This window comes from Aspergillus chevalieri, chromosome 1 (genome assembly GCF_016861735.1).
Source record: "Aspergillus chevalieri M1 DNA, chromosome 1, nearly complete sequence".
In the NCBI taxonomy this organism is placed as follows: Eukaryota; Fungi; Ascomycota; class Eurotiomycetes; order Eurotiales; family Aspergillaceae; genus Aspergillus; species Aspergillus chevalieri.
In genome coordinates, this window is record NC_057362.1 from 1,831,917 (window position 1) to 1,852,582 (window position 20,666).

Here is a 20,666-nt window from a genome sequence, read left to right on the forward strand (position 1 = left end):
CATTAAAGCCGAAATATTATGCTACATTGTCCAGCAAATCCCGATCCAATGTGATTACCGTTAGTAGGATTTCAAGCAACATACGACACCCGCATGATGGGAATCGGGAATCGGTGCGGACAGCGGTCGGTCGCTTGACGAGTACCGGAATGCCGTTCTAGTTGCATGATACAAGATGTGCCTGTAATCATCGTTATCTACGCTCCTGAACCTGAAATCATGGTCTCATAATCTTCAAATCACATTCATCGGAAATACAAGTGAGCGCACTTCTTACACGGTCATATCTGGTCCGACTTGCCCTAGAAAAGAGGAGGGTCCTCACGTGCAAAACACTGCCATTCTACCACGAAGAAACTTTGATCTTTGATAGCACTACTTGACGATCAAGGAGGTATGAAACACAATACCTGGGACGCTATCAATGGGCTTAACTTGTTATCCGCTGCTTAACCTTGTGTTCCCGCTTATTACCTCGGGAAAGAGCTTCCCCGCATCTGGAAACGGTCAACGCAGCGATATAAATCCAGTATATTTCTGAAGAAAAGTTTAATCACTGGATTCTCTTTCATCAATTTCATTCTAGAACAGCATTGACTCTACATATTCTCCTTTTTTTTTTTCTTCTCGAAACCATGATCGCTGCTCAGAGCGATCCCTCGTCCATGCTGATGGCAGCCGGTGTCCCAGCATTCAAATGCCCGCCCGGGACAAAGATGCACATATTGGATCTGGGTACGTTACAGGCAGATGAATCCTGGTTCGTCTTCCACTTGCATGGTACGATAATAGTGCACTAACCGGCCCAGGATCCTTCGAGGTGGAAATACAAGTAGGCTCAGCGAACTGAACCCGGAAAACAAACGGCGTGATATGATCGTACTCGCTGCTCTCATTGAGTACCCAGGCGTGGGTCTCATTTTATTCGAGACGGGATGCGCCGAGGATCTGAAAGTAGTAAGTACGAGATATAGGACACGCACATCGAAACTCTGCTAATCAGCGCTACGCAGAAATGGGGCGCTCCCATAACTGACATTTTTGCCCGAACCAAGTACACCGAAAATAACAAACTCCCCGCAGCCATCAAAGCAACCGGAAACGACATCAAAGACGTGAAGGCCGTTATCATGGGCCATCTCCACTTGGACCATGCGGGCGGCCTAGAACATTTCGTGGGCACAGACGTACCGATATACGTCCACGAGGAAGAGTTCAAACATGCCTGCTGGGCCGTCGGAACAGGTGCCGATCTAGGCGTTTACCTAGGCCATTACATGCTCCTGGAGAAGTTGAATTGGAATACCTTCACAGAGTCCCATCTGGATCTGTTCCAGGGTATCATTCTGCATCATGCGCCGGGGCATACGCCTGGTCTTTGTATGATGCAGATTAATCTTGAGCAGGACGGGGCTTTTATCTGGACGACTGATCAGTTTCATGTCGTCGAGAATTATGAATTGGGACATCCGCAAGGAGGACTTGCGCGGGATCATACGCAGTGGTATCGCAGTCTTAATCTGACTCGGAGGTTGCAGCGGTTGTATAATGCTAGGCTTGTTTTTGGGCATGATAAAGATGTGGCTGCCAAGTTAATGGAGAAGGGGTTTTATACATAGACCTTGGATTTTGATTTACTTGTGCAGTCTACTCGGAAAGAATACAGTACCTCTGTATGATTGCACACAGCATACTAGTCTATCGCAATTACGAAGTCCCGAACAGTCTATTGTAAGGATTAAAACGCCCTGCTACAGATCGGAGTAGTCTCGGTAGATTACGTTATCCGCTTCGACGGAGTTTCCACGGAGATTCCACGACGCACTTTTCCATACCAACTAACAACTACGAACAATTGATACATCACCAAAATGTTTTCATCCCGAATCAGCCTCCGTAGATCATGTCAATCATGTGCAAAACACAAGCGCCGCTGCGACCAACGGCTACCACAATGCACCCGATGCGCGACGAGAGGAACCCCCTGCGAGTACATCAACACGCCATGGGCAGTGGAAAAGAGGTCAAATAGGCCCCCGGCAAGCGTTAAAGCAACTAGCTCGATGAATCTGCCATTGCATTTAGAGATTATCAAGACGTTCGATGGGACGATTATCCGGTTTCTGGTGGATAGCATGCGGACGTTTCCCGTGACGTTTGCGCAGCAGATGAAGACGTTATTTATTCACCCTGACTTGTACAGGAGCTCGCCGCATTTGGCGCCGATCCAGGAGATCCATACAGTTTGCAAGTCATATCAGAGCAATGTGTATTCGCCGCGATTGTTTGGCATTTTGCGGCAGAAGGCGGTTCAGATTCACCGCTGCGCCACTCGCGCGTCTTCGTTCGAGGAGCTGCTCTTCTGCGTGCAGGCTTTGATTCTCGCGCATTGCATACTGGCTTTTGATGAACATGAAAACAGTCAATACTCCGAAGCAACTAGCACCATGCTTACCAATCTGGCTCTGAAACTGTGGCACCAAGCACCCATTCAACTCCCGCATGCAATGAGTGCACGACGTGCATGGCTGTTCGCAGAGAGTGTCCGGCGCACGATTATCATCGCGTACATGCTCTGCAGCGTATACTCATTTGGGAAAAGGAGTTTCTCGGTCCGCACGCCGTTTGTGGATGCGTTGCCATTTGACGTGCGGACGTCGTTGTGGGATGAGCCGACAGATAGTGGGTGGGAGGAGAAGGCGCGACATGCGCCTGTGGCGATGGTTTCGCTACGGGAGTATTCAGATATGCTGGAGAGTGGAAGGGTTCATGGGATATCGTTTTTTGGGAGTTTGATTCTTGCGGCTTGTAAGGGGTTGCCGGCGGAGAAGGTTGCGTTTCCGCCGGTGCAGGGCTACAGAGACATATCTCTTTGACACGTTTTTTGTTCTGGACTAATGAAGATAATGGGCACTATATTAATCTCTAGAATGATATGAGTTACTCCACACTTGCAAACCACCCAATCACCGCAAGAACTGCTTAAGCACCTCCGTCAACCCCGCCGTCAAGTTTTCATAGACACTCTGCCTCTTCGGCTCGAACGCCTCAAAAATCTCCTTCGCAGACCCAACCGCAATCTGCTCCTCCCCCCTCGCCAGATTACTCCACGTCTCATCCGCAAACTCATCCAACGGCATCCCAATCAAATGCCCATTCTTCAAGTCCGGCTGATGCTTCGTATCATGCAACTCCGTCTGCACGGCAGGCGGGTAAACCTCCACTACCTTAACATCCCCCGGCCCATCCTTGAGCTGCGTCCGCAGGGCAAGAATGAAATGGTGCAGCGCGGCCTTGGACGCGCCGTACCCGGGCGCGCGCATCATGGGGACCAGCGCCATTTGCGAGCTGGTGTAGATAAGCGCAGTGTTGGTTGGTTGCTTTTGAAGATGCGGGAGGAAGGCCTTTGTCAGACGGACTGCCGCGGTGTAGTTGGTTAGGAGCTCCGTGTCGAAAGTGTCGATGTCGATGGATGCCGGGTCGGCGAAATTGAAGGCGCGTTGGATACCGGCGTTGACGAAGATGCAGTCGAGGTCGGGGTTTGAGGAGAGGACGTCGGAGGCGAATTGGGGGATCTATTCTCGTTAGCTTTGGTTCTTCGGTTTGTCTTGGACTGGGGACGGGAAGTGGCGTGGCCATACATCATCCAACTTCAACACATCGAAGACCTTCGCCTGGACCTTGCCGCTGCCATGCGCTGCCACAAACTCATCCAGATTCTCCTTCCGTCGTCCGGCAATCACAATCGAGATACCGTTCTTAACAAGTCTCTCGGAAATAGCCTTGCCAATGCCAGAAGTGGCGCCAATGACGAGGACTTTCTTGTAGGGGAAGGACATCTTGCTGTACTTTGCCCTCTAGACACTGAGAATTGAATATTCAGAACGTTGAAGCAATTGAAGCAGAATAATTTGGATAGGCACGCGAATTTATATCCCGAGAAAGCATTTACATTCACGTATCTCGGACAAGCTCAAACTATTCCGAATTAGGTTTAGACTCCGCTGTGGCTCTTGATATGGTCGATGGACCGAATGTTGGGATAGAAACAATCATAACGGAATGTTCGAGGTGATTAGGAATTGTGCTTAGAAATGGAAGGCATTCGGGTTACAGAAGGTCAGATTGCCCAAATGCGAATTGAGCGGGACGGAGATACGCCCTCGTCCGGTGTAGTCATGTTATTGAATACAGACTATTCTAGTATGGCGGAAGCTGTCCGGTTTCTGGGAATTCAGACAATTGACATGGGAGAGGAATCTGATCAACTGGCAAAGGCCACGTAGATTACTTTTAAATATCTAGTAATTGGTGAATTAAAAATTGATTTGAAAGCACATGGATTGAGACTATATACATGATAGATCTATTTACGGAGTCTCCGCAACATTATACACAAATTTCTTCCCACTGACTTTGCCCGCCTTCATATCCTGCATACCCTGCAACACACCCTTCAATCCATCCGGCAACACCTTAACCGGATGCACCTTAATCTTCTTCTCACCCAACACCTTCTCAGCAACCGGCAAAAAGCCCTCAATAAACGCCTTATCCTCAGGCTTCGCCGGGAACTTGGCCTGACCGAAATCGAACGCCTCGCCGATAATAGTGTAGGCCAGAGTCCACCGGTCCTTGACGTTCTCGCGTTCAATGCCGACGACCAGAAGCGCGCTGTAGTCGCCGCCCTCGGTGGAAAGTGCGTTGTCGGAGAACTTGGCCGAATCTTCGAGAGAGATTGTGTCGAAGACGAGCTTCAGGTTGTTGTTGGTGTCTGCGCGGATCTTGGAGGCGGCGCTGGGGTCGTTGTAGTCGTACACGGCGTCTGCGCCGAGGCTCTTAACGAGGTCGAAGTTGCGGGGGGAGCAGGTTGTCAGGACAGTGTAACCGGACAACTTGGCGAATTGGATTGCCAAAGTACCGGTAGCCGTCGAGCCACCGTAGATCAGAATGGGGGTCTTCTCTTTAATTGGCTCCGTGGGCAGCGCCAATTGCAGGGACTGGTACAATCCCTGCGCAACGGTGTTCACACCGACACCCAGCGTCGCAGCTTCCTGGAAGCTCATGTAATCGGGGACCCGGAACTGTACATCGCCCTTGACAACAATGTACTCGGCGAAAGTTCCATCCTCATGCTGCACGGCATTGGAACCATGCGCGAATCCGCAGATCCGATCACCCTTCTTGAACGGCTTCTTGACGTCCTTGCCCACTTCTTCAACGATACCGGAGTAGTCGCAGCCAACAAGAACACCGGGAGGGGCCAGGTACTCGACGTGTTTCCAGTCAGTGGGGTTAATGGCAACGCTCACGGTTTTCACGAGGATATAGTCGTCGCGGAGGCTGGGAAGGGGACGGTCGGTGACCAGAGAGGCTTGTTTCGGGGCGGTGACGGTAATTGCTTTTTGGGACATGATGGCGGTTGGGATGGTAGGGTATGAGTGTAGAATTAGACTGGTATGTACAGAGGATGTATTTATTGATACAGATGTAGGATTTTTATGTAGGATATCGGCCGAGGAACGCTGCGGAAGCATGACGAAAGATCTGACAAATCATAGTGGAGAATTCAGCGGGCCTACCCCAGACACGGCGGAGACTAAGCCAGATAGGGAATGGTGCATCGAGTCTAATCTATACCTGGGATGATGTCATTCTCGAGTGTCTTGCTTCTAGGAGTGAATAGGAACATTGCCTTGTCATGACAACCCCGCCCCAGCTCAGTACAATGTACGCATGTCAGATTGCTAACACAGCTTTTGTGGAAGGTTGCGTAGTTAGTGTATGACCAGGAAGACATCTCTGAGATCTGTCCACTTATATTCCATCTGACTGATTGCATGCGTGCGGTGCGTGTACAATTACGCCTCAACGATGATGATGGTTGCATGCTTATTATTCGGACAATCCATCAAATGCTGTACGGGAACTACATCTCTTATTGGTTGATGACCGTTTTTGCATCAAAATGCAATGTGAGCCAATCATACTGGGTTACAACCGTATTATTCTAAGATTAGGTAGATCTCGAGAACAAGTGAAAAAGCCCCAGTGTTGTCACTAAGGCCATGTTGAAGCCTCTGGATTAAAATCAATCTGAGGCAATTGGTGCTACAAACGCACAAATAAAGATGAACACACAAGCAGAGAAACTATTAGACTACATGTTATTCGAAGCTGGATATATTCTCAAGGAATCAAATGCTCAATTGACAATCCTTTTCATCAGCGACCTTTCCGCGCGCTGTTCCATTTTATCAACTTGTTCTTGAAACAAATGTGAGACTCATCCAATAGGTATCCGGCCAAGGCGAGGGTTTTGTAATAGGCTTCTGAAGCTGTCCACAGTCAGGGTAGTCATCATTTAATCCTGGTGAGTCAAGGTAGAATATATGCATGATGGAGATAATCAGGTATCATGGACGTCAATTCAGACCGGTATTCACCTACAAATGTCCTATCTATCTATTGTAAAAGATCTCATAAACGTCATACGAGAACACCCATCCCTTCGGACGAAAGCATCTGTAATCCCCAGCCAGCTTGAGGGCTGAAAGCCAGGGCTAATGGATTCGTCACTTGCTTGTCTGGACGGTTTTATCTTTAATATCTGTCACTTCATATTGCGAAAATTTAGTCAGCGTACGCCCCTGTGATAATAAAAATCCCATCCAATTTCGTCATAACGAGAATCAGAATATATCCACCGGGATACAGTCCATCTTCGGACCGAACGATCTCGCCGCGCGTGATATACTTGGGAAGGTACCCCGACTCCCCGAATGACTGAAGCACCCGGCAATCATGCAAGAAGTCCTGCTTGCAATTGAAGAAGATTCCAGTCTGGCTATCTCCCTCTCGCAACCGGGGGTCCAGTCGGGAAAAGACCATCGTCTTTGCGAAGGAAGAGACAAGCTGGTACATAGACATATCTGAATTTCAAAAAGCCGTTTCATTGGGGTCAGACGCAGGCTGTCCTCCGAAAAAGACATAGTAATAGCTTTCCCTGACGACTTTGGTGAGATAGAATGCTTGCCCGTTTACTTCGGCATATGTGCCCTTTTTTTTCTTAAATAAAGTTCTATTGGGGAACTTGGCTAAACGCTCATAATGATCCGTCTTCATTGTCTGAGAGCGTGCCTAAACTTGACTTTCCAGGCAGTGATCTTATATCGGGGATGGTGACGCCAGTCTGATTCGGACGATTGAGAGATATGATAATCCCTATCATATGAACTATTTCCAATTATAACCAGCAACGTTGTGCGTGTCATAAGCAGCTTAGAACAGTAGTCTATAATAATGTGCCTAGCTTGCACCATGGATCACCATCGGACTCGAAATAAGAAATTTCTCCAGGCACCATCATCCTGATGGCGGCCTACAGAGGATATCTTAAGTCCTAGTTCTCTCAGTCTCTTTCCTTCTTCAGAACTGGTCACTTTACTGATCTATCTTATTTCTTGTCTTTGACTAACCAGCATAGTTACTACTGTGCTCATTTGGATCTTAGAGTCCATATAACAAGTTCCACGAAACCATCACTCATATAACCAAAATGTCGTTCAAGGCGGAGAACGCCTTCATTGACGCCTACGACCAGGCTGGTAGGCGGGCGCGGAGTATCACCCAAGGCAAACCCAGTCCCCTGCGGCAGAGCACAAGCCTAGAACAGCTGGAGGAAAATAAGCAGCCTGAGTCATCAATTTGTGATAGCTCTCCCAGGACAGCCATTGACGTCCAGAATATCCTAGCAGCCATTCATAGGTTGCAGGTACGGTACAGGATTCAAGATATATCTTGGATCTCTGATATCAATGTTAATGAGAAGGATGATTTTAAAGAGTTAAAAAATGCGCCTGGAAAGCCACCAAAGTTGCAGGAACAAACGCCTCTTATTCTTAGGAAGGCTCTGGATGCCCTAGCGAGCTTTTGTGTGTCCAGGGAAGACGAGGTCGTTGCTGTCGGCTTAGAAGCCTGGCATGCTAAGAAAGCCAATCAAGAATGGGTTCGGCTCCTGATTGCAACTGACAACAGAGTCGAGGAGGAAAGTAAGCAGCAGCTGAGGCTCATTTGGAAGTCCATAAAGGACATCGTGTCGTCTTTTAATGGCCGGAGTGCTAGCTCCACCGAAGAGAGCAAGAATCCTGTGGAAGAGTTTTGGCAGGATACGCAGGAGCTTATCGGCAACTTTACGATAATTTGTCTGAGCTTCTCATTCGAAGGGTGGAAAAAGGATATCAACTCCGATATCTCCCTTTTGTTGGCTGTCCCGTTAGACGGTTTTGCAAAGTCCCACCCATTCCGCACAGTGAGGGAGAATATCCATTACCTCTATGCGGCATACACCAGTCCAAAGGCGAGCATTGGAAAACCCCACACGGAAGACAAGAACAAGTGGAGGCAGTTTGTATCGTGCCTGGCTGAGACCCAAGAGTCCATCGAGGTCTTTATGAGCAGCGATCCTTTTATCGGGCCCGAAAACCATGTATACGCCCATTATTTCCCATCAATGGAAAGCTACATGAAGAAGGTGCCCTTATACTTAGACATGGTACAGCACCTTCAGATGGCTGCTTGCTCGTCTGAATGCAAGGGCCTCCTAAAGCGTCCATTCAGTCTCTATGCGCTCCCGGCAATGAACAATACGGCTCGCGACGTCCCACACACGGCTAAGGACTGGCAGTGTCTTCTGGAAAAAGCCGCCAGCATAGAGCGAGACAAGTACGAGCTCGACGCAGATGTCATCGCTAGAGATATGGAATATATGGCGCAAGAGCCTGTCGCTCGGGATCTCCCTGTACACTGTGAACTAAAGCTTGTCCTCGAAGCAATGCAAAGGCCAAAGAGCGTGTATGCCTACATCGGCATGTCAAAATTGTCATGCTACGGCTGTTACAAATTCCTGGATGCGTTGAACAACATCTACGGGACCAAGTTTGGCACAAGGGGTTGCACTATGAAGGCTCGTTATCCATGGCAATTCCCGCCGGGTTTGTTGTTTGGTAAGCAGGTCGCTGACCAGACATACCGGTCGCTTGCATGGTCCTGGATTTGGGGCTATCATGGATATCGGCCGAAGCGTCGTCACTTCCAGCCTGGCAGTGTCCATTCGGTTCCGTCAGTCGCGGCAGGTGACGACCCGACATCCCCAGATCCAACAACCATAAAGACAAAGGAGGGTGGGAATCATTGGTTCAATGGAAGCCTCGCCTGTAGTGTTTCGAAAGGGCTGCGACGAGTCTCATCTCTCCTGGTGTCGCAAAGGGATTCAGTTTAGAAATTCCCTTTGTCATTATGCGCCGCGGCTAGGAGGTCGCCTGGACATTACGGCACTAAATGGTTAAATGTTGCCGACATGGATATTGCGGCGAAAATCTATCAAAAGTATCTAAAATAGGGCACGAGGCTCTATGTACAAGTAAATTCATCAAGTCTCATCTATAGGTGTATAGGAGCACTATCTCAATCAATCCTCCTCTTGAATTGCTTCATTAATAGGCATAATATATTTATCGTCCCGTGGAGATGAATGTTCTGCTCAAGCACGGTTTTGTCGTTAGAACGGGGACTTATGCCAGAGCTCTTTTCCATACATTGAGTAACTTTGCAAAGTTGTCCCAGTCCAACGAATCCCTAGACCTTCAGTCTATCTCCGCTGCCCTACCGAAATCTCACGCTTTCGCCTCATACTCGCCGGCGGGCTCGCGTTCTGTTGGGTTAGAATGTAAAGATATCATAGTGAGCTTGATCTCAACAATCATTTACTAGACTACGCTATCCTGCAATGCATTGTTGGCTGCGCAGTGAAGACGTAAATATATTTCTCCCTCCAACTAACTCACCATCTTTTCTCTTCCACCTTGATCCTGATCTTGCAGGCTGGAACTACTCGTTGTGCTTGTTTGCTAAACTTGCAACTGTCGCCCAAAAATGAGAAATCTCTTTGGTCGATAGTAACACGCTGCTGTTTGTTTTCACCTGGCATAGGCATAGAGAACCTTCCAGGAAAGGAAGACCAAAGACGTGAATCCAGCTCGCTGATGTTGCAGTCAGTAACAGTGACTCTAATTTACGGCCAGTGAGCGACATGACTGGCCCACATAACGTCACAGACTCCTAAAATCTGATTGCGGCCATTGGCAAAGTGGAACAATAAGTCAAGGTCAAATCCCCTGGCCAGCGATTATCCGTCGACCAGGATAACAACAGTGAGGCTATCGAATGCCCGACCGCACGACCCTCTACGACTCCGCAGCGTACTAGATTTCATCGCCAATTTCTGTGTATCTCGCCCAAGGGGGGGAAGCCTTTGCCCTTCCAATTCGAAGACCTTCCGAAGGCCCATGCATTCTGGTTGATGTGCGGCGCACATCGATGTCTTCAAGCTGTCTCGCCGTGGTTGCCAGACTTTCCTTTGGACAATGAACGCCATCTACGGGACAAGCTCCTTTACCCAGGGCTGCCATGAATGATGGTACAATATCTCCTCCCTAACCTTACAATGGTTCTCAGCGCCGCATTCTGTCACATTAAACGTTGATTGTGAGTTGTTTTTTTGCTGTTGAGTGCCGGTGATTGCTAAAGAATGTCTTGCGCAAACGGCGTTCAGTTCTTGTGGCCGATATATTGTCGGCGGCTTCCACTCTCGCTGAATCCACGGCCCTCGCTGGACTCTGCCTCGCAGTAGATCTATGCTGCGCGCTGAATCTTCCTCCTTTACGACGGGAATTTCTGTCAATGCGTCCCTGAGTGGTCAGCACAACCAGCGCGCCTATCATCAATTTCCAGAGATATCGACGAAGATTACGAAGTTGTTGAGTTCATGAGAATTTGTTCATGTTGTAGGTCTGAAGGGTCATACTCATGTTCAATGACAGCAATGGAGGACAGTTCATGCATGTACAAGTCTTTTTCAACACTAGCAAAGTTACAAGACCACTCAGCTCTCAATGAAACTTCATTTTCTAAAGCGACCTCTTTTATATTGCTTTGATAATTCGTGAGGGTAAGCTTATCATCCCCCCAAAGACCTCATCAAACCCCCGTCAATCACGCATCCCAACCCAGTCCCAATCAAAACACCCTCTCCAATCTCCCCATCAACCAATTAAAACCATTCCCCATATGCACCCCTGACATATCCCGAATCTTCGCCTGAACAGGAAACCGTAGGAACAACAACAATAGGCCGAATATTTCGTATGTCAGATATCCGTTCAACCCGTACCTATCAACTTATCACGATTTTGCAATCGTGAAACAGAGCTTATGGTATAATGCTTGCGATATAGGAGAGTAACGTTGGAGGGTATTTGACGTGGCACTGGGGTATAAATATTTGGCTGTGGCCGGTGGGTTTTCGACTCACACGTTGGGTTTTTCTTTTGATTTTTTTTCTTTGCCTATATCTAGCTACTGTTACAGATTTCTTTGCAACTTGAATATTCTACTGAACGCATTAGATATCTGCGATGTCTTGTGTGTCTGTTGACACAGGGTGAGTTGGGATTCTGATGTGGTTTATCAACCGGTTTCGCTGATTTGCAGTGTAATTGAGATGAACCACGTCATGCACTGCAATGGGTGTGCGGAGTACAGGCCCTGCACTATGAAGATGTATTGGGTGAAGGGTGAAAGAGATTTCTTGTGGTTGTGCGAGGAGTGTTATGACAAGTACGGTTGACCGAGGTATGTGATGTGGATGTCTGGTTGAGATGCGGTGATGCTAATGTTTTGACTCCGGGGATAGGGAGCGGATGAGTTGGAATGGGATTTCTTTGGATGAATTGGAAGGTTTATTTTGATTGTGCAACGGCGTGGTCGAGATAATGTTTATGATTGAATGACTTCTTGTCAGGTTCTCTCGTGTGCAACGTAGCCGGGGATGACCTGTGATAATGGCAATACCTAGTGTTTGGAGCCACATGATGATTCTGTCACCTGATCAGTTCCTGAAGATTCGAATGGAGATGAGAGTCTAGAGCCTCCGGACATTAACTGAAAGAAAGCTTCGAACCGTTGCAACGGGGCCTGTAGACACCGACTGTCTCCAAGTCATGCATGTTCAATCCGTCTGTTCCTTCACCTATAGTTCGAATCACAGTTTCAAGGAATCCTATTGAGACCGAGCTCAAGTAAATAAAATTGTATGACGTGAGACTATGACTTGGCAGGCAAGTAAGCCGTATGACTTCGTTGGCAGTCGTATCTGCTCAGCGGGGCAAATAGGATGAAGAGAATGAAATCAAATCCCATTCCATATGTAAAAGAACACCGACCAGGGCGTATCATAATAGCAACGAAAAACAAACCCATGTATCAGATCAACTGAACATAGTATAAAGTAAAATGCAGCAAATGGTATCCATCAAACTCCAGTACTCCATAGCAGAAAATTCCCTCTCAATATATCCATCGAAGTAAAGCGCCTAACATATCTCATATCCTTTTGCTTTTGTTCACATTTTTTATACAAATTTCACATCCTCGACGACTCTTCCGCAGTATCTACCACCCGCTCGTTAGCACACTCAACAAACCCATCCAGAAAGGTATATGAAACCCACAATTCGACTCTAAATCCTTCGTCACCAACGACTGCCTATGAAAGTCATACCGATTGCGCTGGCGCACCGTTCGCATATACATCTCCTGGTCTCGCGTCGGCTCGTATCGCGTCCCCGATTCGCTGGGCGGGAATAATTGACGAGTCAGTGCTGCGCCCAGGGAGATGAAGGCCAGGCAGCACACGATGACGATAACAATGACGGCGGAGTCGCTGAGTTTCTTCGAAGTCATCGGGATGGATTGAGATCGAGAACTCGGGGGTTTCGGATAGATGCGGAGTAATCGGTTTTGATCGTTTGTTTTGTGCGGAGTATACAAGGAGGGGTATTTTTTTGTATGATAGAATTGTTTCTTTTTTTTCCCTTTCTAACGAAGGATTTCTGCGGGAGCAGCAGGACGCAGGAAGGGTGGAATAGTCATGATATGAGGGAGACGGCCGAGGGAAAAAGAGAAAAGCTGAAAGAGAAAAAGAAAAGAGCCCGATTTGTGAGGCACCTGATCCCCGGTCCCGGATGGCGTCAGATTCTCTCCCATTGGCCCGTTTTTTTTTGCTTGTGATAGACCCGCAGGAACAACACTGATTGGTTTTTTGAAGCACACAATGGCCGACTATTGGTCAATGCATTGGGGGCAGTGACTTAGTCCAATAGAAAGTGAGCACAGGTGGATCTGTACAACAATCTGTGACAGCTATTTTTGGGGAGTCTGCGCACTTCGCCCAATCAGAGTAAAAGCATGTAAAACCAGATGACGAAACCCGCAGTTACTGGAAGCTTGGCTGATGTGTACCGCGGATCACAGTGGAGCATCTCAGGCACCATTTTTTGTCTCACTCGGCCAAATCACGTGACCGGTCCTCCTGTTTGGGATTGGCATACACTTGTACATCTGTCTTAACATAGCCACGGTGCTAGTTGACAGAGAAGCTCAATGTATCAGATCCCATGCCATTATGTATTGTCTCGATCAATAAATATACCGAAACAGAACATCCTCCTTGTCCGTCAAATCCTCCCCAGCATAAGCCGTCACAGGCCCCAAATCCACTCCCTGCTCCCTATCCCTCTTATTATTCTCCAAATGACACAATGCCCAATACAAACCAACCAGAAAAATAAACACACACCAGCATGAAAGCCCCATGGTAACTCCGCTCAAGAACCTCGGCGCAGCACTAGGTTCCCACAGCTGCGGTCCAGCAATACACCCCACACAAAGCCCGATAAAGAAATACGTATTCACAATCGCGCGCTTTGTATTTCCTTTCACATTCGACGCACTGAGACTCATGATCATGACCAGGATGCCGGGATTGCACGATGCCAGCCACGAGGATGCAACAAGGCCCCATGTTGCGGAGAGTGGAAGCTTGAGGAGAAGGATGTTGCCAACTAGCGGGACAATCGTCACTAGGATTAGGACTAAGCAGCGGTATTTGGGGAGGATGGAGCAGCCGATCATGGCGACAGCGAGCATGCCCAGGGAGATTGCGCCGGAGGGGGCGGTTAGGAGCATGGTCTGGAATTTGTCGTAGTTGAGGCCGTTGATGAGGATTGTGCCGAACTGCGAGATTAGCCATCAATCATGATAACAGGTGGAATCATGAGACTCACAAAAATAACCGCACCAGGCATGCTCGCGATAAACCCGAATAGCAGGATAAACCACGCCTTTGTATCGAACAGCGTCTCTCGGACCTGCGCCCATGAGAACTTGACTTTGTCTCCGCCCTCTCTATCGCGCTCCATTCGCTCCAGGACAACCTCCCGTTCCCGGGGCGTTAGGAACCAAGCCTTCTGCGGCGTCGAGGGCATAGCAATGTAAAACACCACCCCAAATACAGATGTCAATGCCCCGCATAGAAGAAACAGAATCCTCCATGGTTCAATGCTCGGGTGGTGTATCTTTCCAATTCCGTACATCAGTAGACTGCCGATGACCTGGGCTAGGGGGTTCATGCCGCCCCAGATGCCGACTCTGAGGGCATGGTCTTCTTTCTTGTACCAGATGCTTGTGATGGTTACGAATGCGGGTGAGACGGCGCCTGTAGGTTGTTAGTATGGCATCAAAAGGGGAAGAGGGAGACAGGCCCTCTGTAACTCCTAGAAGTACTCGCACGGCCGCGAACCCGGCGAAGTTCGTTGGAGCTGCCAGACACATGCATACTGCGCCCCAGAGAACGCTGGTGCTGTTAGTAATAGGTTGTCAGGTCATTCATTGATACCCACATAGTAACCGCAATAAATCGCGTCAATGGAAGTCTACCCATGAGATAGATAAAAGGTCCTTCCGCGACCAGTTGCCCTATCCAGTCAGAACCGAGCCATTGATCGACATGGAGATCGTACATACCGAAGTAAAAAATCGAAGTACACCAAGAATACTGCGATCCTTGCAGACCAAGGTCTTCAATAAGCCCGAAGACAGCGGCATATCCCAAGCTTAGTTTATCGAGATCTGCTGGGCCGTTAGCAGCGTCCAAGAGGGTACTAATCGACCATACATTGCAGGAAATACACGATGCACATCTATGCAGTCAGTCAATACTCGCAGGCCAAGATCTCCAAGAGTCCGCCTCACCATCGGCAAGATCACACAGTCAATCTTCCTCCGCACCCTCTTCTCATCGTCCACCGAGCTTTCAGCTCCCGGAAGTGCCTGGACATCGGGATCGTCGTTGACATGGTGCATCTTTTTTTCATCCCCCGCCATTGTATTAGCTACGGTTATCATTGATGGAAACGATAAAAAACGAAAGTCGAAATAAGCTTGAATCCTTAGCAATTGAATCCGGTCCCTTTTGGCAAGGCAAGGGATGGACAGTGAATCGCGGCTGATCTCACCGACATCAGATCTGCCGGTTCAGCTGACATGCTTGCTTTTGATAGTGCCGAAGTTTAATCGCTAGTGGTGATAGTTTTCTGGTGCCATTGCTGAACACACCAGTAGAATTGGGTAGCACAGGTAAAGAGTCACTAGAGGGAGCTTCAACTACGCCGCAACAAACGAATTGAGCTACGGAGTCTTCAGCCCTATCCATCCATTCCCGCAGGGCGAGCTCTATGATGGTAATGGCAGAACATCAGAGAATGAATTGAGTTCAGGAAAGAATTGTGAAGTGGTTCCCAGCCCATGGAACCTGGTATGCGCATTACCGGCAATAACAACATGAACATTATTACTATTTATCTCGATCGGAATTTGGAGGGGAAAGCCGCATTGCAGACACGTGGTGCCGAAAGTATAACTCATTCCGCGCATCAGTTGGTGCTTTCTGATTAATGTATTAATGTATCTGTTCAAGCAATATAGACCTGTTCGGCGAGTTTCCATATTGACGGTATCGGGAGGATCCGGATTTAGCCGAGGTGCGGAACACCCCGGAACTCATCCATCCATATATCCCGTTCGGGACATTCAATTCAACTTTTCTACAGTATACAACTTTCCTTTCTCTTAACCCAATTCAATGCCTCAATCATGACAACCAACCAACCTACAACCTCCACCCCATCATTTCTCTCCTCCCTCTTCACCCGCCAACCACCACAGCCACAACCACCAACACCAGCCTACCACAATCCCACCGAAATCCCGGCTATCAAAAAAGCCCAGAAACACGCCAGCGGCACGCGCACAAAACAACTCATCCGCGCCGCAGAAAGAGACTACGATGATCCACCGGTACCCGGCGAGTGCTGCGGGAGTTCGTGCGATCCGTGCGTGATGGATTTGTGGAGGGAGGAAATGGCGGTTTGGAGGGAGAGGTGGGGTGGGAATGTTATCGAGAAGAAGGGGGGATTGGATTGGTGATATGCATTGCTATTCGTTGTATATGCTTCCTTTGTATATATGTGTATATTAGATAGATTCCCAGGACGAACATTGTATATTGATTTGGAGAGATTCCGAGGTTTTGTGCAGGGTATTGATGAGTGGCTCGATGTCTTCTTCCCTGTCCAGCTCGTATATCACAAGCTCCCTTGGCACAGCAATCTCTGGAGTATCAGCACCAGCCATCGCAGTCGGTGCTCGATGGATCCTATACCGCGCATACCCCTCCGCACCATCTAACAACTCCTTCACACTCTCCTCTCCTCCATCAACTTCCACAGTAACAACCCACTTCTTCCCTCCCTTTAACTCTTTCCCATCACCAGCAGCAACATAATCCCTCCCCTCCAACACAATCAACTCCCAAATCGACTTCCCCTCCGGAAGCACAGGATGATGCGACGAGACGCGTTCCCGAATCGTCGGATTCCCCGTAAATGCAATGTCATTCAGCGGGTAGAGCGTTAAGAAGTGCCATTTTCTATTCTCGGGATTTGTGGACTTGTAGCGATGCGCTGCGTTGGGACCGCCTGGGATCGAAAGGAGTTCGGGGATGTGGACGGTGTCGTACCAGACGTTGTAGGTTGTTGATGTTAGGAAGGGAGAGGCTATGGTTGTGAGGATGTAGAGGAGGGCGGACATTTTGGTCTGTGTGAACAGTGATAGTGAGGATAGGACGGGAGGGGAGGCGAGATGTATATAAAGGGTGGGATGAAGAATGTGGCATGATATTTCCGTTTTCGGATACTGCTATGTTGTACAGAGTCAGATAAATACTATATACTGCGGGGTTTATGAATAATCCCTCTTCAACTGTTCAACTGGAGGAAGAACACCCCCTTCCTCCAACATCCGGAACGCGTGTTCAAACGAGTCCCAGGTATCTTCATAGTCCGTCCATCCCAACTTCCGTGCTTTGTTCATATTTCCCACACAACCCCATTCCCGTCCCAGGGCAAACGTCAAAAAGTCCCATGTAGCCTTGTCCCATGCATCTTCGTCAAGGTTATACTTCGACTGCACCTTCTTCCACGCTTCTTTGACATCGTCCCGCTGCGACCATTTCGCAGGGTCAATGGGGAGACGCAGGGCTGGCGGCATCGTAAGGAGATGGTCCTTGGAAAGGCCCATCTTCTGTGCATGCACAGTAATCGGGTGTTTAGTCCTCATGTCCATATTTGTTGATTCATTGGCATACGCCTCCGTAGTCGCGGGACTAAACATATCCGCTGGGATTTTGCAGCCGAAACGCTCAGCCAATCGCGGCCACAGTTCCTGGAAGGACTGCGTGTCGCCATTGGCAACATTGAAGATATTATTCCCAGCACCAGGGGCTGTAGAAGCCCAGAGACAGAACCGTGCATGCAGCTCGGCTGACGTCCAGCAGTTGTACACGAAATAGTTCTTCTTGTTACCCGGAAAAATCAACTTCGACCCCGGCAGCGTCTTGCAAATCGTCGCATATAACCCCAGCGACGCAGCCTCATTCATAAAGTTCCCCTTCGCATACCCGATCACATCATTAGGCAGCGTACAAATCCACTCCCAACCACCGCTCGCCGCAGCATCCTCCACAATCCTCTGCTGCACATAATAAAAGTTCGACGGCCACTTCACACCCCCAACACCCCCCTCCAATCTGGGATCCGACTCAACAAGCGGCTGCTTTGGAACCCCCAAATGCACACCGTAATGCTTAAACCCGCACGTTAGGATAAACCGCTTAAGCTGCTTTATCGCCCCCGTGATCTCCAATGCTTTGATGAAGTTCTCCAAAAGCGCGCCGTTCACACGCGCTGCTTCCTCTTCGTCAGATTTGGCTAGGTACGCGCAGAAGTAGATGTAGTCTGCGGAGACGCCCGAGAGGCTGTTGGCCATTGAGGAGGCGGAGTCTTGGAGGTCGAGGTGGGCATGTTGGATTTTGGGGTGTTGGATGCCTGGTTGGCTGCGGGAGAGGGTGTAGATCTTTGTGTAGGCTGGGTCGTTGATCAGGTGGCGGACGATGGCAGCACCCGTGAGGCCTGTACAGTTAGTGCTGGGGGTTACCAATTGAGGGGCATACGGGTTGAGTGGGGTTACCTGTTGCGCCGGTTACGATGGCTGTGGGCATTTGCGCTTGGGTTAGAATCTGAATATGTTATAATTGAAGGAATTGAGAATTAGAAGAGCATCTATGGGTTTGACATTTGTATATATAATGGCACCGATGTTGATTTTATCGTGACGTCACGTTCGCAACCAGTTTCTACAACGCCGGAAAAGGAAATTTGATAATATTGACCATTGGATTTCATATCAATTGATAAAGCTGATTGCAAAGGCTTCTGATGCTGTGGTGGTTTGATACCTCGTATTCATATCTCTTGGAGCGCCTACGGAGCTCCCGTGTATCTTATTCCGTATACTCGGGCTGTCATGTCATTCGGAACTATAGCATGCTTTCTGGTACCATTTCAACAGAATTAGAACAATCCCCGCTGGTCCAGTCCATCATCTCTAGAAACCCCCCGCGAACAAAGGACCCATCTCAGAGACCGACCATCAGCACCTCGCCATATCCCCCAATGCAGACTCCCCGCCCACTTCCTTCCACATCCAGACACCTGCATCCATCTTGTCAATTATAGAAACCCGACCAATAACCTGAACCTTAATTCTCCCAGTCCATGTCCATAAAGCCCTCACTTAAGCGCCCGATCATCCCCGGCTGCACGTCCTCTTCCCGCGGACGCGTTTAAGCGCCATGTATGGGCCAATTGGGAATCGGCCCGGAAAAACTAGATCGTGGTATTGGTAAGGGCGGGGGTATAGTTGGGTTGGGCGTATATTGGGACTTTTGGGAGTTGGATGCTTTGGGCTCCTCGACCGATACATGGGTCATTGACTCTGGAAAATGGATTCTTTGGCGATACGCGAGGGTGCTGATTAATATAGAAGTTGCGTTTGTATGCAGGTGTATGCGAGTTGAAGGGTATAAAAGGGTATCAACAGAAATTCGGCTATTCAATCAATTGGATGAACTTTTTACTTTCCAATTGTCTTGAGAAATTCTTAGTACTGCCTCCAAGTTTGCATTGTATACTGGATCACTAGGATGGTCGGGATCAGCAACGAGGAAGCACCTCTGCGTCTTCTTTCACTCGGTATGTCGGTCAACACCTTCGCCAATTCTCAAACCTATGTATTAATTACCCCAGACGGCGGTGGTGTCCGCGGTGTCAGCGAGCTTATCATTTTGCAACAATTGATGCTCAACATCCAAAAGTATTACCGTCTGCCGACCATCCCCAAGCCCTGCGAAGTATTCGACATGATCGGAGGTACCAGCACCGGGGGCCTTATTGCCATCATGCTGGGCCGACTCCAGATGTCTGTCGACCAGGTCCTCGATGAATACACTGTCCTGTCGAAAGATGTCTTTGGAGAGTTCAAGGCTACTCTGAACGGGCGATTCAAAGCGACGAATTTGGAGAATGCCATCCGGGGTATGATCCAACAATATGGCGATGGAGATCCAAACGCAAAGCTCTTTGCGCCGGAGAATCACTGCAAAGCGTAAGATCTGCTACACCCATCATTTTTAAAACGTTGGAATAACACTATACCAGGTTCGTGGTTTCCAAAGATGCCAGTAACGTCACTGGGCCCGCGCAGCTGTACAGAACGTACGCAACCGGTGGCCCTGATGATTATCTCGATGTTACCATATGCGAAGCCGCACGAGCAACATCAGCCGCGCCCACATTCTTCAAGCGTCAAGAGATAAGCCGCCAAGGACAGACACGCAAGCTCGTCGACGGCGCAATGGGAGCCAACAACCCCACGAGACTGCTGATCGCAGAGGCCCAGAGTGTATTCCCTCTCAGCCGGAGTGTTTCCTGCATCGTCAGCATCGGAACCGGAAAGAAGGATATTAGCGATGTCAAGGCTCCCAATCTCTTCCAGCGTATAGTGATGCCGGGCGTTCCACATCTGTCTGCATTGCGGGCTATGAAAGATATCACCACTGATTGTGAAGCTGTGTCCGAGGAGTTGGAGCGCAGATTTTATGACATTCCGAACTTATATCATCGGTTCAATGTGGAACGCGGGCTGGAGAAGATTGGGCTGGATGAGTATAAGCAGTTGGGCGTCATCAAGTCAAAGACGATTCAGTATTTGCAGGAAGTCCTGGTTGAGAAGAAAGCCGAACAGGCCTCGTTTTATTTGCTTGACAACGCAACTGCGAATACTACTGTTGAGGGCTTGGGATTTTGAATTGG

General features: G+C 48.8%; 11 protein-coding genes across 11 annotated transcripts; 5 read left to right on the plus strand and 6 right to left on the minus strand.

Annotated features, from left to right (window-relative positions):
- Window positions 1–697: 697 nt before the first annotated feature.
- Window positions 698–1,619, plus strand: ACHE_10656S (N-acyl homoserine lactonase family protein; the record flags this gene model as incomplete). Its single annotated transcript, XM_043281697.1, has 3 exons — window positions 698–735; window positions 810–957; window positions 1,014–1,619. 3 exons carry the CDS (start codon window positions 698–700, stop codon window positions 1,617–1,619), a joined length of 792 nt encoding a protein of 263 aa, XP_043131776.1.
- Window positions 1,620–1,871: 252 nt separating this feature from the next.
- ACHE_10657S (Zn(II)2Cys6 transcription factor domain-containing protein) lies at window positions 1,872–2,876 on the plus strand (the record flags this gene model as incomplete). Its single annotated transcript, XM_043281708.1, has 1 exon — window positions 1,872–2,876. One exon carries the CDS (start codon window positions 1,872–1,874, stop codon window positions 2,874–2,876), a length of 1,005 nt encoding a protein of 334 aa, XP_043131777.1.
- Window positions 2,877–2,966: 90 nt separating this feature from the next.
- Window positions 2,967–3,839, minus strand: ACHE_10658A (putative short-chain dehydrogenase/oxidoreductase; the record flags this gene model as incomplete). The annotated part of the gene is made up of 2 exons (XM_043281719.1): window positions 2,967–3,575; window positions 3,642–3,839. The coding sequence occupies 2 exons, from the start codon at window positions 3,837–3,839 to the stop codon at window positions 2,967–2,969; spliced, it is 807 nt and encodes a 268-aa protein (XP_043131778.1).
- A 531-nt stretch (window positions 3,840–4,370) lies between these two features.
- ACHE_10659A (zinc-binding alcohol dehydrogenase family protein) lies at window positions 4,371–5,414 on the minus strand (the record flags this gene model as incomplete). Its single annotated transcript, XM_043281730.1, has 1 exon — window positions 4,371–5,414. One exon carries the CDS (start codon window positions 5,412–5,414, stop codon window positions 4,371–4,373), a length of 1,044 nt encoding a protein of 347 aa, XP_043131779.1.
- Window positions 5,415–7,558: 2,144 nt separating this feature from the next.
- On the plus strand, window positions 7,559–9,280 carry ACHE_10660S (nucleic acid/nucleotide deaminase domain-containing protein; the record flags this gene model as incomplete). The annotated part of the gene is made up of 1 exon (XM_043281742.1): window positions 7,559–9,280. The coding sequence occupies one exon, from the start codon at window positions 7,559–7,561 to the stop codon at window positions 9,278–9,280; it is 1,722 nt and encodes a 573-aa protein (XP_043131780.1).
- A 3,201-nt stretch (window positions 9,281–12,481) lies between these two features.
- ACHE_10661A (uncharacterized protein) lies at window positions 12,482–12,801 on the minus strand (the record flags this gene model as incomplete). The annotated part of the gene is made up of 2 exons (XM_043281753.1): window positions 12,482–12,510; window positions 12,570–12,801. The coding sequence occupies 2 exons, from the start codon at window positions 12,799–12,801 to the stop codon at window positions 12,482–12,484; spliced, it is 261 nt and encodes an 86-aa protein (XP_043131781.1).
- Window positions 12,802–13,536: 735 nt separating this feature from the next.
- Window positions 13,537–15,303, minus strand: ACHE_10662A (uncharacterized protein; the record flags this gene model as incomplete). The annotated part of the gene is made up of 7 exons (XM_043281764.1): window positions 13,537–14,133; window positions 14,184–14,614; window positions 14,683–14,752; window positions 14,807–14,874; window positions 14,923–15,027; window positions 15,074–15,098; window positions 15,151–15,303. The coding sequence occupies 7 exons, from the start codon at window positions 15,301–15,303 to the stop codon at window positions 13,537–13,539; spliced, it is 1,449 nt and encodes a 482-aa protein (XP_043131782.1).
- Window positions 15,304–16,050: 747 nt separating this feature from the next.
- Window positions 16,051–16,383, plus strand: ACHE_10663S (uncharacterized protein; the record flags this gene model as incomplete). The annotated part of the gene is made up of 1 exon (XM_043281775.1): window positions 16,051–16,383. One exon carries the CDS (start codon window positions 16,051–16,053, stop codon window positions 16,381–16,383), a length of 333 nt encoding a protein of 110 aa, XP_043131783.1.
- A 48-nt stretch (window positions 16,384–16,431) lies between these two features.
- ACHE_10664A (uncharacterized protein) lies at window positions 16,432–17,046 on the minus strand (the record flags this gene model as incomplete). The annotated part of the gene is made up of 1 exon (XM_043281786.1): window positions 16,432–17,046. The coding sequence occupies one exon, from the start codon at window positions 17,044–17,046 to the stop codon at window positions 16,432–16,434; it is 615 nt and encodes a 204-aa protein (XP_043131784.1).
- Window positions 17,047–17,196: 150 nt separating this feature from the next.
- On the minus strand, window positions 17,197–18,514 carry ACHE_10665A (SDR family oxidoreductase; the record flags this gene model as incomplete). Its single annotated transcript, XM_043281797.1, has 2 exons — window positions 17,197–18,425; window positions 18,484–18,514. The coding sequence occupies 2 exons, from the start codon at window positions 18,512–18,514 to the stop codon at window positions 17,197–17,199; spliced, it is 1,260 nt and encodes a 419-aa protein (XP_043131785.1).
- Window positions 18,515–19,498: 984 nt separating this feature from the next.
- ACHE_10666S (uncharacterized protein) lies at window positions 19,499–20,661 on the plus strand (the record flags this gene model as incomplete). The annotated part of the gene is made up of 2 exons (XM_043281808.1): window positions 19,499–19,959; window positions 20,013–20,661. 2 exons carry the CDS (start codon window positions 19,499–19,501, stop codon window positions 20,659–20,661), a joined length of 1,110 nt encoding a protein of 369 aa, XP_043131786.1.
- Between the last annotated feature and the right edge of the window lie 5 nt (window positions 20,662–20,666).